Source organism: Heloderma suspectum, chromosome 1 (assembly GCF_057233095.1).
Source record: "Heloderma suspectum isolate Gila_16-S chromosome 1, 16-S_ref, whole genome shotgun sequence".
In the NCBI taxonomy this organism is placed as follows: Eukaryota; Metazoa; Chordata; class Lepidosauria; order Squamata; family Helodermatidae; genus Heloderma; species Heloderma suspectum.
The window spans coordinates 338,327,770-338,351,560 of record NC_139458.1 but is presented as its reverse complement, the minus strand read 5'-3'; the positions used below and the strand labels follow the sequence as shown (position 1 = coordinate 338,351,560).

Below are 23,791 nucleotides of genomic sequence, written 5' to 3'. Positions count from 1 at the left end.
TTCACTGTCCCCACATTGCATGTTGGAAAGAGCTGTGGCTGAGCGAGAGTAATTTATGACAGGAATACTTCAGGTGAGGCTCTGCGTGTTTTACAACAACCCTGCAGTGTTGTCCAGTGGTATCAGATGTCTATTACAGGTTGGGCTGGAGCTGAGGGAGTAGATTACTACAACCTTGCTTGTTATCCATTGCTTTTATTGCAATTATTATAACATTGCAGGTTGGGCTGGGAGACTGGTATACAACAATCATGCAGAATAGTTCGCTGCTATACTGCTACTGCAGGCTGGAGGGCTCTGTTGAGAAAAATTACCTTACAGCAGCCCTGCTATGAAGCACACTGTTATACACTGAGGCAGAGCTACTTAAATTGCCCCCTCAGACTTCCTCCCAGGCCTAGCCAAACATTCAGTTGCATGTAGTAGCCTCATGCTCCTTTGAAATGCATGAAGATTGGATCCCCTTCTAAATGTTCAAAAACTAAAATAAATAAATAACTTTTGCACATGATGTAACACCAAAGTTGGAGCAGATGGTGCAGAATGTTGAGACTGAGAGATGCCCCCGCCCTGCCCCGCCCAGCCCACACACTGACAACTGAGTGAGCGGGGTAATAGAACAGAGTGGCTGGAAAAAAGAATTTAAGCCAGCAGGGAAATGGAGTGGCTGGACAGCAAGGAGGGTAAAAAGGGGAGAATTAACCATTTCATTGTCTGGATGGGTCATTTCCTGATCCACACTGAAAAGCCATTTCAAAATGTCCCCAGGGAAAAGAAGTAAGAGCTGCCCATAGACATCAATGTAGAAATCAAAGATATTAATGTGGCTGGGACTGGGCACAAATGTGTCCACCCCACCCCCCAGAAAAATCCTAAAATGGAGGGAAGAACCCAAAATGGAGGGGGAAACAGCTGGAATCTTGAATAGAAGCATTCCACATTGCAACTTTTTGTTGCCAGGCCTCACTTGTCTTCTTTGTATTTTATTGCTCGCATTACTGCCAGATACATAGAATAAGCACAAGGCTATTGACAAGAGGTAAAACTGAACTGTGGGGTCCTCAGTAGGAAGGGTCAGGTGCTTTGGCTGTTTCAACTACAAAAGTTTTGTGGCACCTTTTCCTAACTGATAACATTTTAATTTTTTATCATAGTTATCATACAGAGAGATACACCCGTAGTTACATCTTAGCATACCAGCTATTATTTAAAAATAATAATTTATTTATTTATTTATAAATAAATAAATAATGTCACCTGCAGCATTTCAACAGCTACATAAAAAAATCACTAGCAAAACTGTACATTTAATAAGCAGCAGCAACTACTGATCAGAAACAGTTTCTATTCTCCACTGATGCTTTTTTGTTGTTGTTCCATTGATACATATGATGTACCATCTGTTAAATATAAAATCCCCCCCAAAGGCTTTTAGCATTTTCCTTCCTCCAGTCATATGAGAAGTGAAAGAAATACATTTACATGTGAACATACATGGTAGAGAGTTCTGCAAGACTCCCAAATTGCTGTAATTGTATTAAGTCCGCATCTGTAATTATGAAACAACCTCTCCCCTTCTTGCCCACTGATAAATGTGTGGTTATAAACAGAAAATGAGGCCTACTTACAGGAAGGAAATTGGCAATAACTTTCCAATCTTCTGTGCCATTCTGTTCCACAAGTTTCTTTAGCTTCTCATCCTAAGACATTTTGAGAAAAGGCAATTTAAGTTCAAGTCACTTTCTTATTTCATTTCAAAGGTGTTTTTTTAAAAAAGCCAATACTATGCACTGCTTAATATCACTGCCATCTGTGTTGTTCACAAATATGGAAGGGGAAATCTCCAGTTTGTTCTATGTATATTACAGTCTTTTTTTCTGAGTTATCAGCGGGATATTGTTACTTCACTGAAAATAATGTGAAATTTTATATTTGGGAGTTGTGAACTGGTAACCTAAGTTGGAACCAACACTGGAATCCTAAACTATTAGCATACTGTACAAAGACTAAAACTGCCATAGACAACTAGGCAGATTTGAATAATTAGATTCCTTAGGGAACAATTGTATGGCCACTAGACACTGTCTAGAGGGCCATAGGATACACTCTTTTCCGGAAACCGACCTCAGAGCCCGCACTCCAAGGTCAGTTCCTGGAAAACTGATCTCCCCCCACATCCGCGCTGCCTCACAGGCTGTGCGGAGAAGCCCTGTCCTCTGCGCTCGGAAGAGGTGCGTGGAGCAACTGAAAAGGGGCAGGGCTGTGGACGTTCCAGGGTGGGGAGAGCGGAGCTGCGTGTACGACACATCCTATGAGTCGTACATGCAGCTCCTCTCCTGGTCGGCCTCCCGTGGCTAGACAGCCAAAAATGGCTGCCTAGCAGAAAATAGCAGGGAAGGAGAGGCGCAGAGGGAACGATCCCCCATCTGTGCCTTCCTTAGGATAGGCGGTCGCCTCCGAGTTCAGAGGCAGCTGCCTAAGTTGATAGGATTGTGTCCTTAGGCTTCTTTAAGAGTCACATCCTTGTATTTTACTATACTAAGGATGCATGTTTCCAAGTAAGTGTCACAGACTGCTACCCACAGCCAAATAAGCCAGAGTTCTGAATCAAGCCTATGACCTGCCATACTAGCAGACAAGTGCTTAAAATTGCTTAATGTACCAAGGTGGTATAATGCCATAATTTCTTATTTTCATTTGGGGTGTTGTGAATCAGCATAAGGCACTATCTTGGATGATATTTTTAACATTATATACTAATAGTGAACTCAATTATCTGAGTGCCAATCTTTCTGTAGCCAAAGTGGCACTATTCACATATAATTCCCAAAGTTTGCAAAAAGTACACAAAAACCTTTAGAACCCCCCCCCCCAAACAGCTCAGTGAAGACTGAGCATATTTAGTGGCCACAGACTACTGCTGCCTTGCTCAACCTGGTGCCCTCCAGACGTTCTGGACTACAACTCCCATCAGCCTAGCCAGCATGGCCAATGGTCTGGAATGACAGGAGTTTACATAAGCTGTCTGTTGGGGGGCGGGGTGGAAAACCAGCAGGGAGGGGAACGCAATGGAGCATCCTAGAAGAGGGCATGGGTGGCTGGCACCCTGAACAAGAGCCCTTCACACTGCAACGTTTTGTTGCACTCGTTACCTTTATACCCTCACCTCTCCTCCAAGAAGCACGTATCTGTGTACATGGGGTTATCTCATGTTGTCCACAGAACAACCCAAGGAACTACATTAGGCTAAGAGATAGCGGAAGAACTACACATGATGATAAACACAAGTCTGACACTGAAAACAGCAGCTCTATGTTGAATTTGTCCCCTCTATAATGTGTAAAAAAAAGTATCTGTGTTCTGATGTCCTATCTCTCCGACTCCTATCACTGGCTAAAGATGGCAGGGAAACACACAATGTGATAATGTCAGGACACAGATAAGTTTTTCTGCATGCTATGGAGTGGACACATTCAGTGTACAGGTGTTTTTTTTGGCAGCAGCCCCATCTTTACTGTAACATGCAGTTTCACTCATAGTGACTTGTCCAAAGCCACCCAATGAACTTCACAGCCAAGCAGGGATTCAAACACAGCTCTCCACATTCCAAGCTCCACACTCTATGCACTACCCTACACTGGGACCCCTGAAGCATAGGTTACCCATTACATATCATGGAAGTGCATAAGCATAAAGGCACAGTTCACTAATACACCATTTTGGCAGCCATGAAGTCATCTGTATTTTACAACTTAAACATGTTTGCAGGCTGTTACTCTGTGACTCTCTGTGACACATGAGAGACCAGCCTTCTCTGTGATGCGGTCAGTGTTTGTCATCCTTTGAGCCATGCCAGGTATGTACCTCTTTAGGATGAGATGCTTCATACTGTTGGGCCACAACAACCATTCAAATCGACAGGATTGAAGGTTAATTTAATATATTACTGTCCTCACACAGATGCTGTTGAAAAGTGATCACGCGTGGCGTTGCTCATGTTCGACAGCCTCTCACACGTGTTGGCGAAACTGTGGTCATGTGATATGGAATGGGGCCAAGGGACATAGTACGGGACTTCCAGACATTATGCCAATGATACAGAGAAGGCTTCCCTGACCTGGTGCCCTCCAGATGTTTTGAACGACAACTCCCTTCATCTAACCATTGCTGGGGCTGATGAGAGTTTTAGTGCAACACATCTGGGGGGCATCGGGTTGAGGAAGGCTGATGTAGGGCACCACCGTGCAGAAGTGCTTTTCAGTGGCCTCCCCTTGCAGTAAGAGTGTAAAGTTTTAATGCACACCTCAGCCATTATATTCAACTACTAGCTTAATTAGTTTGCCGATTTGATCAACAAGATAGCAATCTCCACATTACTTATGAGTAGTCGCACTGACAAATGTATTAATCAGTGAAACGATTTGAGAACTGCTTCCTTGTCATAACTTGACCCAATAACCTTTGGCAAGAGCTTAAGAAGCAAAATGCTAGGCTGAAAGGGCTATTTAGCAGGATCACAGAATACTGCAACAGCCGAAGCTTTAACAAAAGCATTTGGGAAATGACCTGCTAATGTTTACATACTAACATCAGTTTGTGATGTTAATTAAGCCAAAAATAGTATTATGGAAATTGGACTACACAGAAATAGAGCCAGCTTAAGCTATCACTGACTCTCAGTACTGAAAAGTAAATTTTTCAATACAGCAGTCTATGCTGAAAATAAACCTTAAGGGTGTTGGAATGAGTTGAAGTTACTAAAGTACCCAACTTCTTACATTCAGCTTTCCAAAAAGAAGACTACATATTTAAAAACGGGTCGGATGGTAAATAATCCTTCGTATCTTAAGAACTGCTGTTCTATAAGCGTGCTTCAGTTGTTCAGAAGCTTCAGCTGACCACATTTGTTTGGAGGATGTGTTAAACCAGAGGTGGGTAACCTATCCAGATGTTGTTGGCTGCAACTCCCATCAAGCCTCACCACTGGCTATGCTGATTAGGCCTGATGGGAGTCCCAGTCAAACATCTTCAGGGCCACAAGTTGCTTGCATAAGGGGATCAACAGTTTGTGCTCAGGTAACTGCAGCTGTAAGATGCTGCTGCTTTGTTCCTGATGAGGCACAATATTCATCAAATAGAGTTTTAAAAGGGTGACTTCAAAATGTTCATGCTTCATCACTTTACAGCTTGACCCTATGAAACAGTGTAACCCATCCGTAGCATAGCATATAAATCTAAATAGCAAATAATGTTCAGTGATGTTTTCAATGGCTTTAGTAAACTTTGGATCAGGTGCATAATTGCAGTTTGTACACCTGTCCTGCACGGTTGACCTACTGTCTGAAACAGGACTTTAGCTGTGACTACAAATTCAGCCCCATAACATAAAAGGTGCCTGCAGGTGTGTCCCATTCCAAAACCTTCCCCTTTCACAGTATGAGTCAAAGGAGTGATTACTGCTCAATTGACCTGCATGGGGAAGGTCTCCCTTTCCGCCCCCATTGCAGCTGAAACCAGTGTGAGGTATAGACTTCCTATCGCCTTCACCTCAGAAGCTGCCACCTGCAAACTACCAAGTGGGGGCAACCAGGCTTCTATTAATGCTTCTCCTGATTCTTTCTCCTAATGAAGCCACCCTCTGTGCTCCTATATCTTCCAATATGCTCCCATTTTTACTGCCACGGCACAATGGTCACATCAAAAGTACCTGGTAGCGGCCATATGTGAACATCCATTCAGTAGGCCACAAAGTTCACTAATTATACATGTCATTTTTTTAAAAAAAGAATTTCCCTCAAAACTACTCTCATGCTTGGGAAGCCTGCGACACCCGATATAAGAATTTTTGTCCACACCTTTGTTTTTTGAGACATAAGCTGCTATTACCTCTTCCCGTGTCCACCGGGTTTTCCCTAAATGTCGCTTTCCGCCCTTGGGCATCAGACCATCATAATCGTGATCATACACCTCAATATCTTCATCTTCATCATCGCTGCTGTATATGCTGGAGAAATAGAGCACAAAGGCAAAATGGAACAGAACACCAAGGCTTTTTTTAGAACAACAGGATTTTCAAATATCTAGGAAAACATGAGAATCTTTGAAAAGGTTATGAGGGTAATTGTTTGGAAACTTGCAAGGCAAGATTTTGTTCTACATTCTGTTCTAGTATTCTGAACTGGTTCTGCTGTTTTTGGTATCCACAGATACAAGCAAAAGGTTGGCAACCTTCTTATTACTGTGCATGTTTAGACCTGCTCACACTGTTAGATCAGTGGCAAATTACACATTTGGCAGCTGTTCAACCAATGATGGTTTCAAATTAAAATACAATGTCGAGGACAATACGAGAACAGAGGCTGTGTCCTTTGCCCAAGTACATACTCAGAATCCTTAACTTATGCCAGATCATTTGAAGAACACTTCATGCTTTCACCTAATTGATAAAGAAGCTTGCATATTCAATTCCCAGATGAAAAATAGCATCTTAATACTAAAGTGCTAAGTATTTTTTAAAAAAGAAAAAAAAATCAACACTATACCCTGTCAGACTATTAAAAGATGAATTGCTTGATCCTATACATACTTACTCAGAAGTCCCACTGAGTTCAACTGGACTTCTGCCAAGTAAAATTCCTGTGAACACTTACTTAGGAGTATGGCTGCAAGTCCAAACATACTTACAAGGAAATAAGTTCTACTGAATTCAGTGGGGCTTGCTTCCAAATAAACATGCACATAGGGTCGGGCTACATATATGCATAGAACTGCAGCTTAGAAATATCTGAGAGCAAAGGCCTCTCAAAACAAATGAAATGTACGGACATCAAGTGATCAGTTTGTTTTGTAAATGAAGAACAGTATCAACAAGCCCACAGTTCTTGGCCAACTTCAGCTATAACTAAGGAGAAATGTACAATCTAAAATCTTCACAGCACCGAAGTGAAGAGCCACACTACTTGCTTCATTATAAATAGTTTTCTTATGTCTAGCCCATCTGATGCATTTTTAATGCTAATTGATTGCCCCAGGATTTCTCCAAAGGCAATGCAGGAGTAGAAACAATCACAAACATCCAACTTAACCCATCCAGTTTAGTGAAATTAAAACAAAGTGTTTTGCAACAGAGGTTGCTTTACTTCAATTCTATTGTGCAATGTTTTATGTACAACTTTAAAACATAAACATAACTTTTGAAACCTCAATTTACAGATTATATCTACAGTAGCAAAGAAACATAGATGGTTTAGCGCTAATTATGGTGATACACAAATGGGATAAACTTCAAATACAATTTAAAGATGTGTTTTGCTAAACAATGGCACTGGAACAATTAAGTATCTAATATTTAAGACTCAGAGCCCCAAACTAGTGACACAGAAGGAGTGACAATGAGGTCAATGGGATTACTTGAAGTAGTGAGTTAAAGGCTGTAACGGGATTCCTCCAATACCTGACAGCAGGTTGCTTTTCTGCTACGATGCAAAGGTAATGTGGGAAGATTTAAATAATAAGACATTTTAAAGCTATAAAATCTCTGGCACATGGCACCCATCATAGGCATCATGCTAATTTATGTACAAACAGTGGCTGGTTTCGAAATCTACGGAGATCTTTGTGCTGAAATTGAGAGCCCATCCTTAAGTGCCTTAGCGGGGATACAAAATAATGTCCTCAATTCCACTCAACCCTTAATATCTACTATCACTAAACTAACATGCCAGTCATTAAGTAAGCCTGCTATTAGGACTACGTGGCTTATGAAATAAGCTTTACATATGTGAGGACTCAACTTAGATCAGCTGAAATTTACATCCAAGTTCAACCACAGGCTTAGAGCCAAAACATATCATCAGCAGCTTCACAAGATATTGCTGGACTGTACCATTTTAGAATGCAGGTACTGTACATCAAATGTTACTTTAAGTGCTTCCTCAGGGTTAAAAAAAACCCCTCCTGGTATGTTAGAAAGCTGCTCTAGAACTCTTCTCCCTTGCCTGCTAGCTTGTATGTGCAGGGAGAATGTTAACACTCCATCCCTCACCCAATCTAATGCGGTACAGTTCAGCAACAGATACATCATGTCTGGTCATGTAGCTTAGCTGTTACAAGATGCTCGCCCCCAGACTCAGTTTCCCATGCATAAAATTGGATTAGTTGTGATTTACTTTACAGGGCTTTTAGCATTGTAAAACTGTTTGCACATTTAAAGTGCTATATACATAACTAGTGAATGGAACTGGCTTTGCATGGGTGGGAATAGCCCTTACAATGATACACTGAAGACTTCAAGCAAACTTAACAGCTGTCAAGGGTAGGACACATTGTGCCCGCCCCATCTGAGTTAAGCCATGCCCACAGACACCCATAGGCACAGCCCCTGCCATGATGTACCCCCATAGCCCCCTGAGGGAAGGGTCTATCTCCGAAGGAGTATAACGGTGCCCCTCGACCTACTAATCTGCTCTGGCTTCAAACTCTATGGAGTGAAAGTGATGTCCTAGCTAGTGAGGTTTGCCCCTAGTGGCTGAAAATCTAACTGCAGGGTTCAACCACATGGACACAATTGAAATTAATGCGTTTTAAAACAAAATAACCCTGATGTGCACATTCCTGGGGGTCCCCTTAGTATAAATGCCACATTTCAGGTGTCTAGCTTTCACTGCCTCGAAGCTATGGCAATGACAGACAGATAGAAAGAAGGACAGAGACACATCCTCTTTTATGATTATAATCATATATGCTTAAAATCTGCTTGCTGCAGTGCTGAATCATGATGCAAAGTTTGGTTGAAATCGATCAAATGGTATTGAAGCAGTAAATGTTTCAAATTTTTGATTGGCCGCCATTTTGTTTCAAGATGGTGGACAAAATTTTCACTATGCCTATAACCATCCCAGAAAGAGGTAGAACAATCGTAACAATCGGATGTGTGGTTTTCCAATCCATTGAGGACATACAGAAGATAGAAGATTAACACTTGAGGGTAAACTCTTGTAGCATATAAAGCACTCCAAACTACAGATGCACCAGCGATTACATCACCATCCGCCAGAAGACCATTATATTGTACCTTTGTATGCATTTTAACTGTAAGATGTTTTGGGAGACAATCTTGGCTGAAAAGCAGAGTACAAATACAATAAATAAATATGCCATTGGGTTGAATAGAATTTCTCCAGAGTAAACTGCTTGAGAACGCCTGGTGATACTGCTCTCTTGTTTGATCACTGATCCTAAGCAAGTCTACTGATACGTCCCACTGATATTAATGACACTTACTTCTAAATGTGCATGCTTAGGATTGCAACTGAAGCATGAGACTCATTGGGTGGAATCCAATGGTGCTCCACCTGCACAACAGGACTTTCTTCTCCTGCCCTGCAGCCCGCTGTCCCCTGAAAATCTGCTCTAGAGGGTCCCCCAACCTTCCAGAGCAGATTTTGAGGGCATGCAGGGGGAAGTGGAATTCCCTCTCCCGCCCATCCCCAGTTCTGTTGACAAAAGTAGCCCCATCCGCAGAACAACTTAACTGGATTTCGTCCATTACTTGGAAGGCCCAATGGTATCAATGGCATTTACAAACAAGCGAGTGCCGTTCAAGTGGCAGCAACTGGCCCAATACTACTGAACTGGCCCAATACTACTGGCATGACTAAAGTTGCAATCCTATGCACACTTACCTGGGAGTAAGCCTAATTGACACAATAGAGCTTACTTCTAAGTAAACAAGCATAGGATTGTGCTGCATGTCCCATTGAAACTAATGAAACAAGTCAGTTGTGACTAAAGTTAGTTGTGACTAAAGCCCCACTGATTTCAATAGAGTCGTCGTTGTTAATGTTTATATACCGCCTTATCTGCTAAAAAGCCATCAAGGCGGTGTACAACTATTTAACACAATAAAAGCTTGCGACAACAAAACAAAAACATGAAAAACAGTAAAACATTTTTAAAACTACATATTTTAAAAGGCTAAACTGAAAAGATGCCCTTCCTGAAGGCCAAAAGAGCAGGGGCCAATTGTAATTCTTGAGGGAGCGCATTCCATGGTTTGGGGGCAACACAGGAGAAAGCCCTTTCATGCTTGCCTTCAAAAGAGCATCTCCTGCAGAGCTTAGTACTCAGGCAGGTTCATAGTGAGACAGGAGGCCCCTTAGATAGCCAGGTCCTAAGTCGTTTAGGGCTTTAAAGGTTAAGACCAACACCTTGAATTGAGCCTAGAAAGCAACTGGCAACCAGTGCAGGTCTTTCTGGACAGGTGTAATATAGTCCAGATACCATACACTGGTCAGAAGCCTATGACTGCTGGATGGGCCTTTACAATTACGCCTGTTTGGGCCTATGCATGTTTTTGTTGTTGTTCAGTCGTTAAGTCATGTCCGACTCTTTGTGACCCCATGGACCATAGCACGCCAGGCCTTCCTGTCCTCCGCTCTCTCCCGGAGTGTGCTCAAGTTCATTATGCATGTTTACCTAGTCCTAGGAGTCCCAGCGATTTCAACTGGGAGTACACCAGTGGGGATTTATAATTTATTTATTTAATTTATATCCCGCCTTTTTTCCTCCAAGGCAGCGTACATGATCCTCCTCCTTCCTCCATTTTATCCTCACAACATCAATAAGCGTGACAGCACTGCAGCCTTAACTGTCAAGCCATCTTTGCAACCTGTTCAGCAGAGCTGCAGCTACATTTCCATTTTTCAGACAGAGACTTCCATGAGACTCAAGTGCTTGCATACTCTGTCACCAACCAAAGTGGATTCAATAACAGATCCACCGCTGCCTGCCTCCCTTTTACTCTCCGCACCAATAACAGTGCAACCCCCCCCCCGCCCCCTTCGGTGCACCGCGCTTGCAGTGACGTGTCAGGCTAAAGGAACCGAAAGGGTTAACAACTTCAGACACTTCGCACTGACGACTGCTACACTTAGGCCAAGGGAGCCAAATTGCGCAACCAGTTTAAAGAAAGGAAGGCGGGAGGGCAAGAGGGAGGCGAGGCGGGCTGGCGGGCGAGCTGGTGGGGGGGGCGGGGGGGAGTGATTTGTTGCTGCCGCTTACTACTACTATCAGTGACGCTGTGATTGAAGAAAAACCGAGCAGCACGCCAGGCAGTCACCCGAAGGGCGGCCACTTTCGTTGCTCTGACGCGACTTCACCTCCCCAAGCCCTCCAGCCAGGTGGTGGAAAGTCGCAAGCTCCGAGGGTTTCCCCTTCTGTCTCCCGCCTTGCCACTTTCCAACAGGGGGATTTATCGGCCGTGCCACAGTCCCCCCCCCCCCATCCCTTCCTGGAGTTCAGGACAGATCTCTTAACTCCCCCCCCCCCCGCTCCATACAGCCTCGCGCTATTCAACTCCTTCCCGTACTGGATGTCTTCTCAGGATCATGGAAAGAAAAGGGGGGGGGGAGAGAGAGAGGCCCGCGTTGCGTTTTAAAGGCCGCGCCTCTGACACCAGCGACTTCTTCTCCCGGGTTCCCTCCGCCTTGCAAACGGAAAGCTGGCCCCCCCTCCCCCGCCGGTCTGCAGGAAGGAAGCGAGCGCGGGGGCCTGAAGCGTGCGGCGGCGGCGCCCTGGCCGGCGCTGCAAACGCTGCAGCCCAGGCGGGGCGCAGAATCGTCTTGCAGACCCAGAGCAACCGCTTCGGCTCCACGCGAGCATGCCTGCACACACCCGCGCCACACTGATCCGTGCCCGTCTCCTCCACCCCACGCCCGTCCCCAACGATCCTTTCTCGAGATCAGCAAACAGAAAAAGAGGCATCGTTCGGGGTGGGACCCAAGGTTGGGACTTTGCTTTCCGTGCCAAGACGAGCCGAGGGGAAAGGGTGGGGGAGAAAGGGAGAGATCGCGTAGGAAGGGAGGAGGAGGAGAAGAATCGCGGGCGCTGCACGGCGAAAGAGAAAGAAAAGTTCTGGCTCCACGTGGACGAGCGACTGTCCCGAGATAATTAGAAAACAATCCCACACTGTGCGAGCGTTTCTCCGACCACGAGGCGCTGCTTTCTCTTTCCCGTTTGCTCCGCGCCACGCTAGCCGGGTGGGAGGGGAGCAGCAGCGGGTAGCCTCAGCAGCCTCCACCGCTCCCCACAACCACAACCCTTCCCAGCCCCGCACGATCTCTCGGGGTCTCCCCACGCCACCGCACGCGCGCGCCCTGCAAGATTTCCTGCCAAGTCCCGGCATAAGAAACAGGCGATCGTGCAACGCTCGCTGAGCAAGACCAGGCTCAACATGAGCAAACGAGTGACAGTTCTTGGCAACCACCCCTTCCTCTCTCTCCCCGTTCCACTGCATCCTCTCCTGCCGAAGCTGCCCCGCACAGTGCCACAAAGAATGACCGGGGCTTCTGCCTGTGGGGAGCGGCGTGTGCATTACGAACACAAACCTCGTTGCAGAGCGTTTGGGGAGCGGCGTTCGTGTGCTTTTTTTTTAAAAGGGGGAGCTCCACAGGGCTGTGGATCCGGAGTCCCAAAAGAAAACGCCCGGCAGTTGCAAAAAGGGAGCTGGGTCTTCTGGCGCGCCGCCTGTCATCCACCTGACATCCACACATCCACCGAGAATGAATGAGAGGACGAATGAATGAAAAGGGGCAATCGAGTGCCTGCAGCTCCGCTGAGCGGTTCCGACATTTTATCCCCTCCCTTACGTCCCGCGTGCCATTTGCTCACCTCGTCCAGCCCCGAACCCGACCGATCGCGGAACGAGGAGACTCGCAGGCAGGGGCACCTCCTGGCAAGTTAGGAACGGGCTGCCACTCCTATTTAATTATTTGCAACGCGTGGCCTGGGAGACCACCACCACCCGCCCCGCGCGCCTCTCTGCACAACTTCGACGCTGCAAAGATCAGTTGCAAAGATTCGAAGATCGTACGCGGGGGTGGGGGGAAGCGATGTGGCTAGCGGAGGAGAAAGTAAGTTGCCAAACTTCGACCGATTCGGTCCTGCATTTTATTTAAATGCACCACTCTAATGCACGCTCCGACAGGTGTGCAAAGGAACTGACACAGATCGCTCCCTCTTACGCTTGTACGATACCTCCGAATCGCTGTCTCTCCCTCTCGCACACATACACACACACACACATTTTCTCCGACTCTTAAATGTTTCCCCCAAAGAACCCTACCGCTATGGAACAAGACAAGACGCGCGCGCGCGCACACACGCCTACAGAGAGAAAAACGCACTGTGTTGCAAAGAGCTTTGCTTTTTTCTTCCCCGTTTACCTGTGCCTAGGTCTCCTGGCCATCCTTGCATTAGTCACTGGGGGAGAGGCGAAAAGTGGGTGGGCGGGTGGGGGAGGAGAGGGCTTTATGCTGCTGGAAGAAGCGCCTGGCGTTTCTCGCCGCTTAAGAAGAGCTCCTCCGCTGTAAAGTTCTCAGGAGCAGGAGAGGGGAGGAGGAAACAGGTTGAGATGAAAGAGTAAACTGTGTAAACAGATGCCATCAAACAAAGGGCTTTTTGGACACTCCCCCTCCCGCCAAATCTGGCGCCCCTGCAGTGCGCAGGCGCTTCTCCAGCCGCTGGCCGTGGGTCTTGCTGGCACCGAGGAACTCCTTCCAGCCCATTCTGCGCTGTGTGTGGCTCTTCTAAGCGCGCGCGGCTGAGGCGGCGGCAGCCGGGAGCTGCGCTCGCGGGGGGAGAGCGAGCAGGCGGGAGAGGCGCCTTTTGCTGCACAGTACCCGCTCAGCACAGCCGTGTCCTGCTGACACACGCGACAGCAGAAACACTCCCCCGCCAGACCGCAGGAACCCGGGCCGACTCGTGCGCGCACGCAAGCGGGCTTGGGGCGGCTGGGACGCCATGCCGAGGGAGGCAAGCGTGGAGGGGGCCCCTTCGCTTTCCCCTCAGCCCCTTGGGGCTGTGATAGTACAGCGTTCGGCGGAAACTTCCTCTGGCTCTATGCCCGTTTTGCGTGCCAAGGAGGAAATTGTATTCTGAGTTGGAAGTTACCGCTGCCAGGTCCACCTGTCTGGGGCGGGTGTGTTAGGATTGCCACCGTCATGGCGGGGCTTCCCTGCCTTTTAATAGCTGTCGGACAGGTGGGCATTCAGCAGGTTCAGTGCAGCTTCCCCTGTCCATTCCCCCCATTGGGAGAAACTTCGCCTGTTGAATAGCTGCCTGTGAAGCTACTGGGAAAAGCCCAGAAATTGCCGGGGGGTGTGTGTGTGTGGAGTGGTGGCAGCCCTATCTGACGCTTGGTAAGAGAGCAGATTTTCGATTTAGGATATCTTAGAGAAGAGGAGATGGGGGGGGGGGGGCTGAGCTTAGCACTCAGCTGCTAACAGATTACCTCCAGAGTTTTGAAATAACACGGCCCATCCAGATTGTTACAGTTCAGGAGTGGCCTCTGCTAGAATGCACCCGTTGCACATGTGTTAGGAGTAGCTGTGGTGTGCGCATAGGGAGTTTCTGCATATATCTGTAATGCAAAAGAGGAAATACAAGTCACCCGCGTGTCTTAGTTTCTGCACTTTATATATGCAAATACGACCTGCAACAAAAGGTTGCAGTGTGGAGTGCTCCTGCCCAGCCTGTCAGCCATGCCCTCCTCCATAATATTCCACTCCAACCACCACCACCCAGGCGCTCAGCGTTTATATACTGCCTTTCCAGTAAAAATGGTGCCGAAGGTGGCGAACAATTATAAAGTACAGTTTTAAAACAAAATCTAATGAAAGCACAATATAAAAACAAATCAATTAAAAACACAGAAGCAAAACAATAAAAGAAATAGGCTGTGCACTCAACCGGGTAAAAACCTCTTTAGCAGCAGACCAACTAAATGCCAAAGGCCTGCCTGATTAAAAATGTCTTTGCCTGCAGGTGGAAGGACAACAGAGCAGAAGACAGCCTAGCCTCCCTCTGCAGGGAGTTCTACAGCCCAGAAGGGGCCACATGAGAAGGCCCTCTCATGTCCCCACCAAATGTGCCTCTGATAGTGGTGGCACAAACAGAAAGACCTCTCCAAAAAATCTCAAAACCTCTGCAGACTCATATGGGATAATACAGTCTTTCAAATAGCCTGGTCCCAAGTTGTATAGGGCTTTATAGGTCATAACTAGAACTTTGAATTGTGCTTGGAAACAAACTGGTAGCTAGTGAAGCTGTTGTAACAAGGGAGTCACATGCAACCAGTCTAGGGATGTTGGAGAATTCCGCCATGGATCTCAGTGGGGCCGAAATCCATGGCGGAATGAAGCCCCCCACCCCACCACCCCGTGAAAGGCACGCGAAATGGAGCACTTACCTGGTGCTGTTTGCGCTGCTTTGTGAATGGCAGCCGCGTCTGCGGCAGCCATTCGCTTCTTCATTATTGCCGTGATAGGCTATGTAAATATTTACATAGCCTATCACGGCGAAAGACAGGGGCACAAATACGCCATTTGCGCCCCTGTCTTTCGCCGTGATAGTCTACGTAAATATTTACGTAGCCTATCATGGCAAAAAAAAGGAACGCAAATGGCGCTGGCTACAGTGGCCACCATTTGCGTTACTGTTTTTTTGCCGTGGTAGGCTATGTAAATATTTACGTAGCCTATCACGGCGAAAGAGGCGCAAATGGCGTATTTGTGCCCCTGTCTTTCGCCAGGATAGGCTACGTAAATATTTACGTAGCCTATCACGGCAAAAAAACAGGAACGCAAATGGTGGCCGCCGTAGCCGCTACCATTTGTGTTCCTTTTTTTGCCGTGATAGGCTACGTAAATATATACATAGCCTATCATGGCAAAAGACAGGGACGGAAATGGCGGCCGCTACAGCAGCTGCCATTTACGTCCCTGCGCAGCCCAGCAGTCGGATGTCCGGGTGTGGCCGGCCCTGGCTGGCAGCTCCGCAGAGTTGCTGCGGAGCAGAGCCAGGCAGGGAGAATTTTGGGGGGAGGGAAAGAGTGCCTCCCCACCACGGATGTCCCTGAATGAAACCAGGTAAGTGTTTCGTACGTCCCTAATCCAGTCAAAAGTCTGGCCACAGTATTCTGGACTTGCTGACATTTCCAAACACTTGTCAAAGGCAGCCTCACATTGAGCACTCTGCTGTAGTCCAAATGGGATGTAAAACTAAAGCATGTGTCATAATAATCCTAAACTCCTAATGGCTCCTGAGGGCGCAATCCAATGGGGAGAGTCAGCTGCCTCCAAACTTGGAGGTGATCACTTATTCAGTGCAGGGTGAGTGGAGCGTGGAGGGGATCTCTGCTCTCCGGCCACCCTGCATTTGCGGCTAGAAGGCTGATTTTGGCTGTCTAGCTGGAGTGGCTCAGAGTGCGGGGCGGGGAGGAGAAGGACAGCGCATAGGAAGCATCATACTGGAGCATCCGCCCTCCCCGCCCAGAGGAACACCCCCTGCTCCACGCTGCTCTTCTGAGCATGGAGCTGGGGACGAACTGCATATGCTGTGAGGCAGCAGGGGCAGGGGCAGGGAGGCGGTTTTCTGGGAACTCAGCTTGGCGCGCTGGTTCCGAGGTTGGTTCTTGAAAACCGAAAAATCCTATGGCTGTCTAGCTGCTGTCTAGGATTGCGCCCTAACTTGCTCAGTCTTCATTGGGCTGTTTTGGGGGTGGTTTGCCCCTTTAGGGTCCCCCCCCCAAATATTGTACTTCTGCAAACCTTGGAATTTTCCTGGGGATTCTGATACCTCCCTCTTTTTACACAGTAGCTCTGTTTTGGCTACAGTCTTGTCAGCACTCATCTGAATTTGCTATAAGAGCAAGTGATGTGTAGGACAGGTGTGTGTACCCATTATCCATCCCTATGAGACAGGCCTGACCCAAGGTGTTTTTTTTTTTTTTTGCTGCCCTGGGTGAATTAAAATTGTTTCTATCTCACCTGTAACTTGTCTTATTATCTGCTGAGAAGGATCAAGAGTTGACCAGCATACTATTCCCCCCCCCGCCACCCCATTTTTCATGTCTAGCAGTGGTTTATTTCCCTGTTTTTATAATTGTGTCTATGCCCAGGAGGCCAGTGGACATCAGAAAGCTCAGTTGTGTCTCCTGGCATACAGCCAACAAAGCTGCTAAGCTGTTTTTGTGTGCCTTCTCTGAAAGTAGAAACAGTGGCTCTCCAAGATATTTACTAGGGATGTATGAAACTTACCTGGCTCCACGCCAGGCAATCCACGGTGGGGGGGAGGCGCTCCGTCCCTCCCCCCAGAATCTTCCCTGGCTGGCTCGGCTCCATGGCAACTCCGTGGAGCTGCCGACCGGGGCCGCCCACAGCCGGACATCCGGCCGCTGGGCTGTACAGGGACGTCAATGGCGGCCGCCGTAGCCGCCGCCATTTGCGTCCGTTTCTTTAGCCATGATAGGCTACGTATATATTCACGTAGCCTATCATGGCAAAAGACACGGACGCAAATGGCGGCGGCTATGGCGGCCGCCATTTGCATTCCTTCCTATTGCCGTGATAGGCTACGTATATATTTATGTAGCCTATCACGGCCTCCGCAGGGACGCAAATGGTGTCCCTGCATTAGCCGTGATAGGCTATGTAAATACGTAGCCTATCACGGCCTTTCAAAAGAGGCGAATGGCAGCTGCAGACGCGGCCGCCATTTGAGGAGCGCTGCAATGGCCAACAAAGGTAGGCTCTGTTCCGGGCCCATTTTGCGGGGTGGTGGGGTGGGTGGCTTGGTTCCACCATGGATTCTGGGGGGCCGAATGCACTGTCATTTGGCCTCCCTGGAATCCGTGCGGAATTCTCCAACATCCCTAATATTTACATTGATGAGGCAAGTACCCTAGAATTTTGGCACCCTAGGTGGTTGCTTGGTTTGTGCCTATGATTGGGCCAGCCTTGCTGTCAGAAGCATAAAAGTAATTGGAAGAGCTTCTCTGAGTCTGTAGTGTATGTCTTTAAGTCCCAGGTATATGACACTCATGCACTTTATGCATGGCCATGTTCACGCAATCAGTTACTTCAGTTTAGTCAATTAATTGTATGTATTATTAACTGTATATACCACAACCTTCAGCATCAACACTTTTTTGGGGGGGGGGGATACCAAAAAAATAAAAACGGTATCAATCAGCAAAAATCAATAAAATATAAAAACTAACACAATAAAGGAGAAGGAAAAAATTAATCTTTGAAGGGATTCTAAAGGGATTTAAAAGATCTAAAAAGCCTGGGAGATTAAAAAGGTATTTCTCCAGTGCCAAAAAAGATAACATCATTGATGGGTGAGTCCCCTGTGCGAGGCCATTCCGAAGGTAGGGTGCCATATATAACTGAAAAGGCCTTACTAGTCGCCACCTAGTCATTCTTCCTAGTCACCACTTCAGAAGATGAGGGGGAGAGTTGGGATGGTAACTCAGTGATTGGGCAGAATGGTGAGGAGGAGGAGGATGACCCAACAAGTATACAGGACTTTAAAAATATGCATTAGCATCTTGAATTGAGTTCAGAAGTGGCCCTGGAGTCAGTGATGATGTTTTAATGCTGTCAAGACACAATCCTACTATCTGACCCCAGTTAACCAAGAAGCTGTGTCCTGGAATGACTGCAGTTTCCAAACTGTTTTCAAAGGCAGCCCCACACATTTCAGTGATCTAATTTTACACTTACCAGAACATGGGTAACCATGGCTATCTCCATCCAGGAGGGGCTGCAGCTGGTACACCAGCTTAAGCGGATGAAAAGTGGTCCCAGCTACTGAGGTCAGGTGGATTAATGTGTCAGTTTAATGCTCTTTAATTCCTATATTGTTTACAAAGAAGGCAAATTTTCAAGATGCTATTGACTATAGTATCCAAAAAGACATTCATCTAGGAATACCACACATGCTTTGGGCTACAGATGGTGGTGTATGATGATATTGATATATGATAATTTAGGACAGTGAGAACAATTCCCAGGAAATGTCCCAGTAAAGCTGGTGTAGCCTCTACCTGATTGCAGGTGGTATCCGAGTGGTCTGAGCGCTCCTTCTGGGTTTTATATTGGGAAGGTCAGAAGTAAGGATGTACGAAAGTTCTGCCACGGATCTCGGGGAGGCCAAATGCCAACGCATTTGGCCCCCCGAAATTGGTGGTGGAACGGCCTGCCCCCCCCGGGACGGGACTTACCTGGGGCGGATCTTCCTGGTGGCAGCGGTGGTGCGGCGGCAGCGGCGGCTGGTCTTCTGACCGGCTGCCGCTGCCGCCATTTCCAAGTAAAAAAAAAAACACGTGATAGGCTATGTAAACATTTACATAGCCTATCACAGCTAAATTTTAAAAAACAGCGTGATAGGCTACGTAAATGTTTACGTAGCCTATCACGGCTGACAAAAAACAAAAAAACGCGCGCGTACGCAAATGGCGGCGCCCATGGCTGCCGCCATTTGTGTTCCTTATTTTGGGACGTCTAGTCTACGTAAACATTTACGTAGACTATGGCGAAAATAAGGGGAACGCAAATAGCATAGTGTCTATGCTATTTGAGTTCCCCTTATTTTGGCCGTAGTCTACGTAAATGTTTACGTAGACTAGAAGTGCCAAAATAAGGAACGCAAATGGCGGCGCCCATGGGTGCCGCCATTTGCGTACGCGCGTTTTTTTGTTTTTAATCAGCTGTGATACGTGACGTAAACATTTATGTAGCCTATCACGGCTGACTGCAGGGACGCAAACGGTGGCGGCTACGGCCGCCGCTATTTGCATCCCTGCTAGCCAGCGGCCAGATGTCGGGCCGCTGGCCGAGCTGGCTGGCGGCTCTGCGGAATTACTGTGGAGCGGAGCTGGCCAACCAGGATTCGGGGGGGGGAGGGACGGAGCGCCTCCCCCCCCAGCCAGAATTTTGGGGGGAGGGACGGAGCACCTCTCCCCCAGCATCAGCATAATCCGCGAACAGGTAAGTGACTTTCGTACATCCCTAGTCAGAAGAACCCATCAAAGAAGTACTAACTTTCTAGCAATGTTCCAGACAGCATGAGGATCACGCTCTCCCCTCAAACCAACTGCTTGAAAGGGCAAGCTGGTATGTCTACTTGCAAGTAAATTTACTTAAAAGTAGGCAGCCTAGCCTGCAGTGTCAAGTGACACTTCTGTTGTCCCTCAATCCTGTCATGATCTTTGCATATATTCACCCTGTAAAAAGCAAAATGGAAACAAAGACAAAGAGATGGCAAATATACATTAAAGGAGATGCAGTAGAGGAGCTCTGATTTAGACATATCCGGATGAAAGCGAACATTATAGGAAACGGGACTGCTATTGAATAGGGTAGTTTCTGCCTGCTCACTCTCTGGAATGTCTAGCATAACATGCTTTATGTCTTGACTGACATCATTATGCTGTGTGTTACCTTACTTCCATTCTACATGACTGACCAACTGCTGATGATGTGGGGGCAGGGGGTGAAAGGGAAAGGAAATGCTTCACGTAATTATATCAGGGTACTGGGGTAGGTTTTACTAGATGTTACAGTGGGGAAGACCTTGACACAGTTCTGTTTTTTGGCCACAGTCCCATGTTTCATACAATATGTAGTTCCACCCTGTGATATTAACATTAGGAAGGAACTCCTAATTTAAAGACTGATCTTTAAAAAAGAAACTACCTAATCCTCTGCATGTTTATTTGGAAGGAAATCCCATTGAGTTCAATACAACATATTGCCAAACAAGCTTACATAGGAATGCAATCAAAGTTTGGTTTGTTTTCACATTTAACTGGACTGGTTTCTGCTCTTCTTCCAGGGTCTCTCACTTTACCACAGAATGTACTTGCATACTAGAAAGGAAAGCCATGAAGAATCCACGAATATCTCCACTGCATTATCCTTCAGGAGGTAAATTAGCTTGCTATACCGCTGTTCTCAAAACGTGTGTGAGCTGTACAGAAGTAGAGCACGCCTCAAATCCTGATTTCATCCTTCACTTTAAAAGGAACCAGTGTCTTGCATCAAAAAAGGTTTACAAATAACATGTTTACATTTGGGAAGGGGAGGTGTAATTTCTGTATTTACAAGGCAGTAATGTGGGTAAATACATATCATGTACATGTAGAAATGCTCATATGCATGCTCATATTTATAGTGGCTTGTATGTATGTATGAGCATGTATACAAGGAAACATTTCACAGGAGCAATGTTGTATCTTTATACTTATAGGCACTTCCTTGTTATCCAGAGCTGAATCCACAAAACGGGACTCAACAAAAACCTGGAGGCCTGCTCATATGTCCATTTGAGGAAACTCATGTAGATAACGATTTACAAATAACGTGCAACATTTGGAAAGGGGAGCTGTAATTTCTGTATTTACAACCCTACAATGTGGGTGAATAAATGTGTCTGGGGGATGTGTGTGTAATGCACGAGTAGGGAGTATCTGGGTTTGCAGGCAAGTGTAACTAGAAGAGTGTCTGGGCATGTCTTATATGCACAAAGTTTTGTAGTACCTATACTTGTCTGAATAGGTGTTTGTGTGTATAATGTGTGCATGCATGTAGGAACTTCCCTTTGAGTTCAGGCTAGGGATGGCAGAGAATTTCTCCACGAATCTCCGGGAGGCCGAATGCCAACGCATTCGGCCCCCCGAAATTGGTGGTGAAATTCTCCGCCCCCCCCACACCCCCCCCCCGGGATGGGACTTACCTCCTTCGAATGTCCTTCTTGGCGGCGGGTCCCAGCGGCGTTTCGGCGGGCGTGGGGGCGGCGGCGGCTCCCGCCGCCATTACAAAGTAAAGTAAAGTAAAAAAAAACAAACACACGTGATAGGCTATGTAACGATTTATGTAGCCTATCACGGCTAGATTTTCAGTCAGCCTTGATAGGCTACGTAAATTGTTACGTAGCCTATCACGTGTTTTTTTTTTTTTTAATTTACTTTTTTATTTCGCGGCCGGGGAGACGGGGCGCTCCCCCCCGGCCTGAATTTCGGCGGCGAGGGATGGGGCGCCTCCCCCCCGGCCTGAATTTTGGGGGGAGAAACGGAGCGCCTCCCCCCCACCCCACCGAACACAGCTGCAGGACCAGGTAAGGGACTTTGGTCCATCCTTAGTTCAGGCACAACTGCAGTGTGGCGCACTTTTGTACTCACTGCTGTGGACATGTCTTTGCATGTATGCGCCCATATGACAGGCTTGAGGATTATTTATTTATTAATTACATTTATATCCCACCTTTCTTCCATCATGGAACTCAAGGTGGCTACATGTGGTTCCCAGGTAGTCTCCCCTCCAAGCACTGACTAGACCCAAACCTGCTTCCTTCAGCAAGGTGGCTGCTTCATGTGCCTTCTGACTATATTCTGTTTGTTTCTCTGGAAAACTACAAATTGCATAGTGTATTTTTTCCTATTTAGACAGGGGTGTTTTTTTAGTGGGGGGCGGGGTAGTAGTTAAGTTGGCAGGGATAGCAATTTAAAACCCAAGCCATAAGGATGACATTATGTTTAGGAAGAGATAGTGATCAGGATGTGCTGGTGAAAAAAGACATGAGTTTGCTTGACTTTGTACGATAGATTTTTACTCTTATTTTTCTGTGCTTATGGCAGAACCCTTCTGCTGTTACTGCTGTTGTAGGAGGGTGTTAGATACATCCTACCGTGGTTCAGAAAATACTTTTTAAATACAGAAATGAGTCACATTTTGGAAGAAATTTGTGAAATATGCAAAGTTCTCAGTTTAAGTAGTACATCTCAGAATTTAGCACCATACTTACGTGAAAGTAAGTAGTTCCCCTGAAATCAGTGAGACTTTCATCCTAGTAAATGTGTCTAGGTTTGAGATGTTAATTCCATGGAGGTCAGTGGGTATACAGTTCCCTTAAATAAGGCAATAACAACATCAGGGCAGGACTTGGAGTAAAAGTTTAAGGCTTCACTCAGCAGAATGTGCTGCAGGGCTCCCAAGTGCAGCAGGTCTGGCTTACCACATTTTAAAGAAAATGAAACAATAAATATTACCATCTGAGGCAGTGGAGGCTGGTGACTCAGATGTCAGTGGAGCAGTAAATCCGCTCCAGGTTTCAGTCAGAACTGTAAAGGAGTTATCCAAAGTGCACCTTGGATAGCTCCTTTAGGGTTGTGACTGAAACTCGGAGCGGATTTACCTCTTCACTGACACTGGAGCCACCAGTCTCCACTGTATATTACCATCTGAAGACACCCCCGCCCCACGTAAGACCATTAAATCTAGGGTCTAAAATTCCCTAACTGCACCACTGTGTTCATGTGAACTGTTAAAAATACATCTTTTTTAGGGATGTCAGAGAATTCCGCCATGGATCTTGGTGAGGCCGAATGCCAGTGCATTCGCCCCCCTGAAATCCGTGGCAGAACGAAGCCCCCGCCTCACCCCATGAAAGGCGTGCAAAACGGAGCACTTACCTGCTGCCGTCTGCACTGACTTGCGAATGGTGGCTGCGCTGCGGCCGCCATTCGCTTCCTCATCATAGCTGTGATAGGCTATGTAAATAATTACGTAGCCTATCATAGCTAATGCAGGGATGCCATTTGCGTCCCTGTGGAGGCCATGATAGGCTACGTAAGTATTTACGTAGCCTATCACGGCAAGCTAAAAAAAAACCAGCGTACACAAATGGCAGCGGCTACAGTGGCCACCATTTGTGCTCCCTTTTATTCACTGTTTTAGCCTACGTAAATATTTATGTAAGCTATTACGGCGAAAAAAAGGGGAACGCAAATAGCGTAGTGGGCGCTATTTGCGTTTCTTTTTTTTCTGCCGTAATAGCTTACGTAAATATTTACGTAGGCTAAAACAGCAAAAAAAAGGGGAATGCAAATGGTGGCCGCCGTAGCTGCTGCCATTTGCGTACGCCGTTTTTTTTTTTTTTTGGCTGCAGG

The 23,791-nt window shown here is 46.7% G+C and overlaps 1 protein-coding gene across 6 annotated transcripts in view; it reads right to left on the bottom strand.

Moving 5' to 3' along the window:
* MYB (MYB proto-oncogene, transcription factor) overlaps positions 1-13,588 on the bottom strand; it is a 43,919-nt gene extending 30,331 nt beyond the window's left edge. For 2 of the 6 annotated variants that reach the window (XM_084827595.1, XM_084827598.1), the window contains exons 1-3: positions 13,224-13,588; positions 5,887-6,004; positions 1,629-1,700 (exon numbers count right to left, since the gene is read on the bottom strand). In XM_084827595.1, coding sequence (XP_084683721.1) covers positions 1,629-1,700; positions 5,887-6,004; positions 13,224-13,246 — 213 coding nt within the window. In that variant the 5' untranslated portion in view covers positions 13,247-13,588. Of the gene's footprint in view, positions 1-1,628; positions 1,701-5,886; positions 6,005-11,368; positions 11,987-12,386; positions 13,045-13,223 lie in introns of those variants that run through there. The other 4 variants (XM_084827596.1, XM_084827599.1, XM_084827597.1 and 1 more) reach the window with 3 other exon arrangements.
* Positions 13,589-23,791: the final 10,203 nt, after the last annotated feature.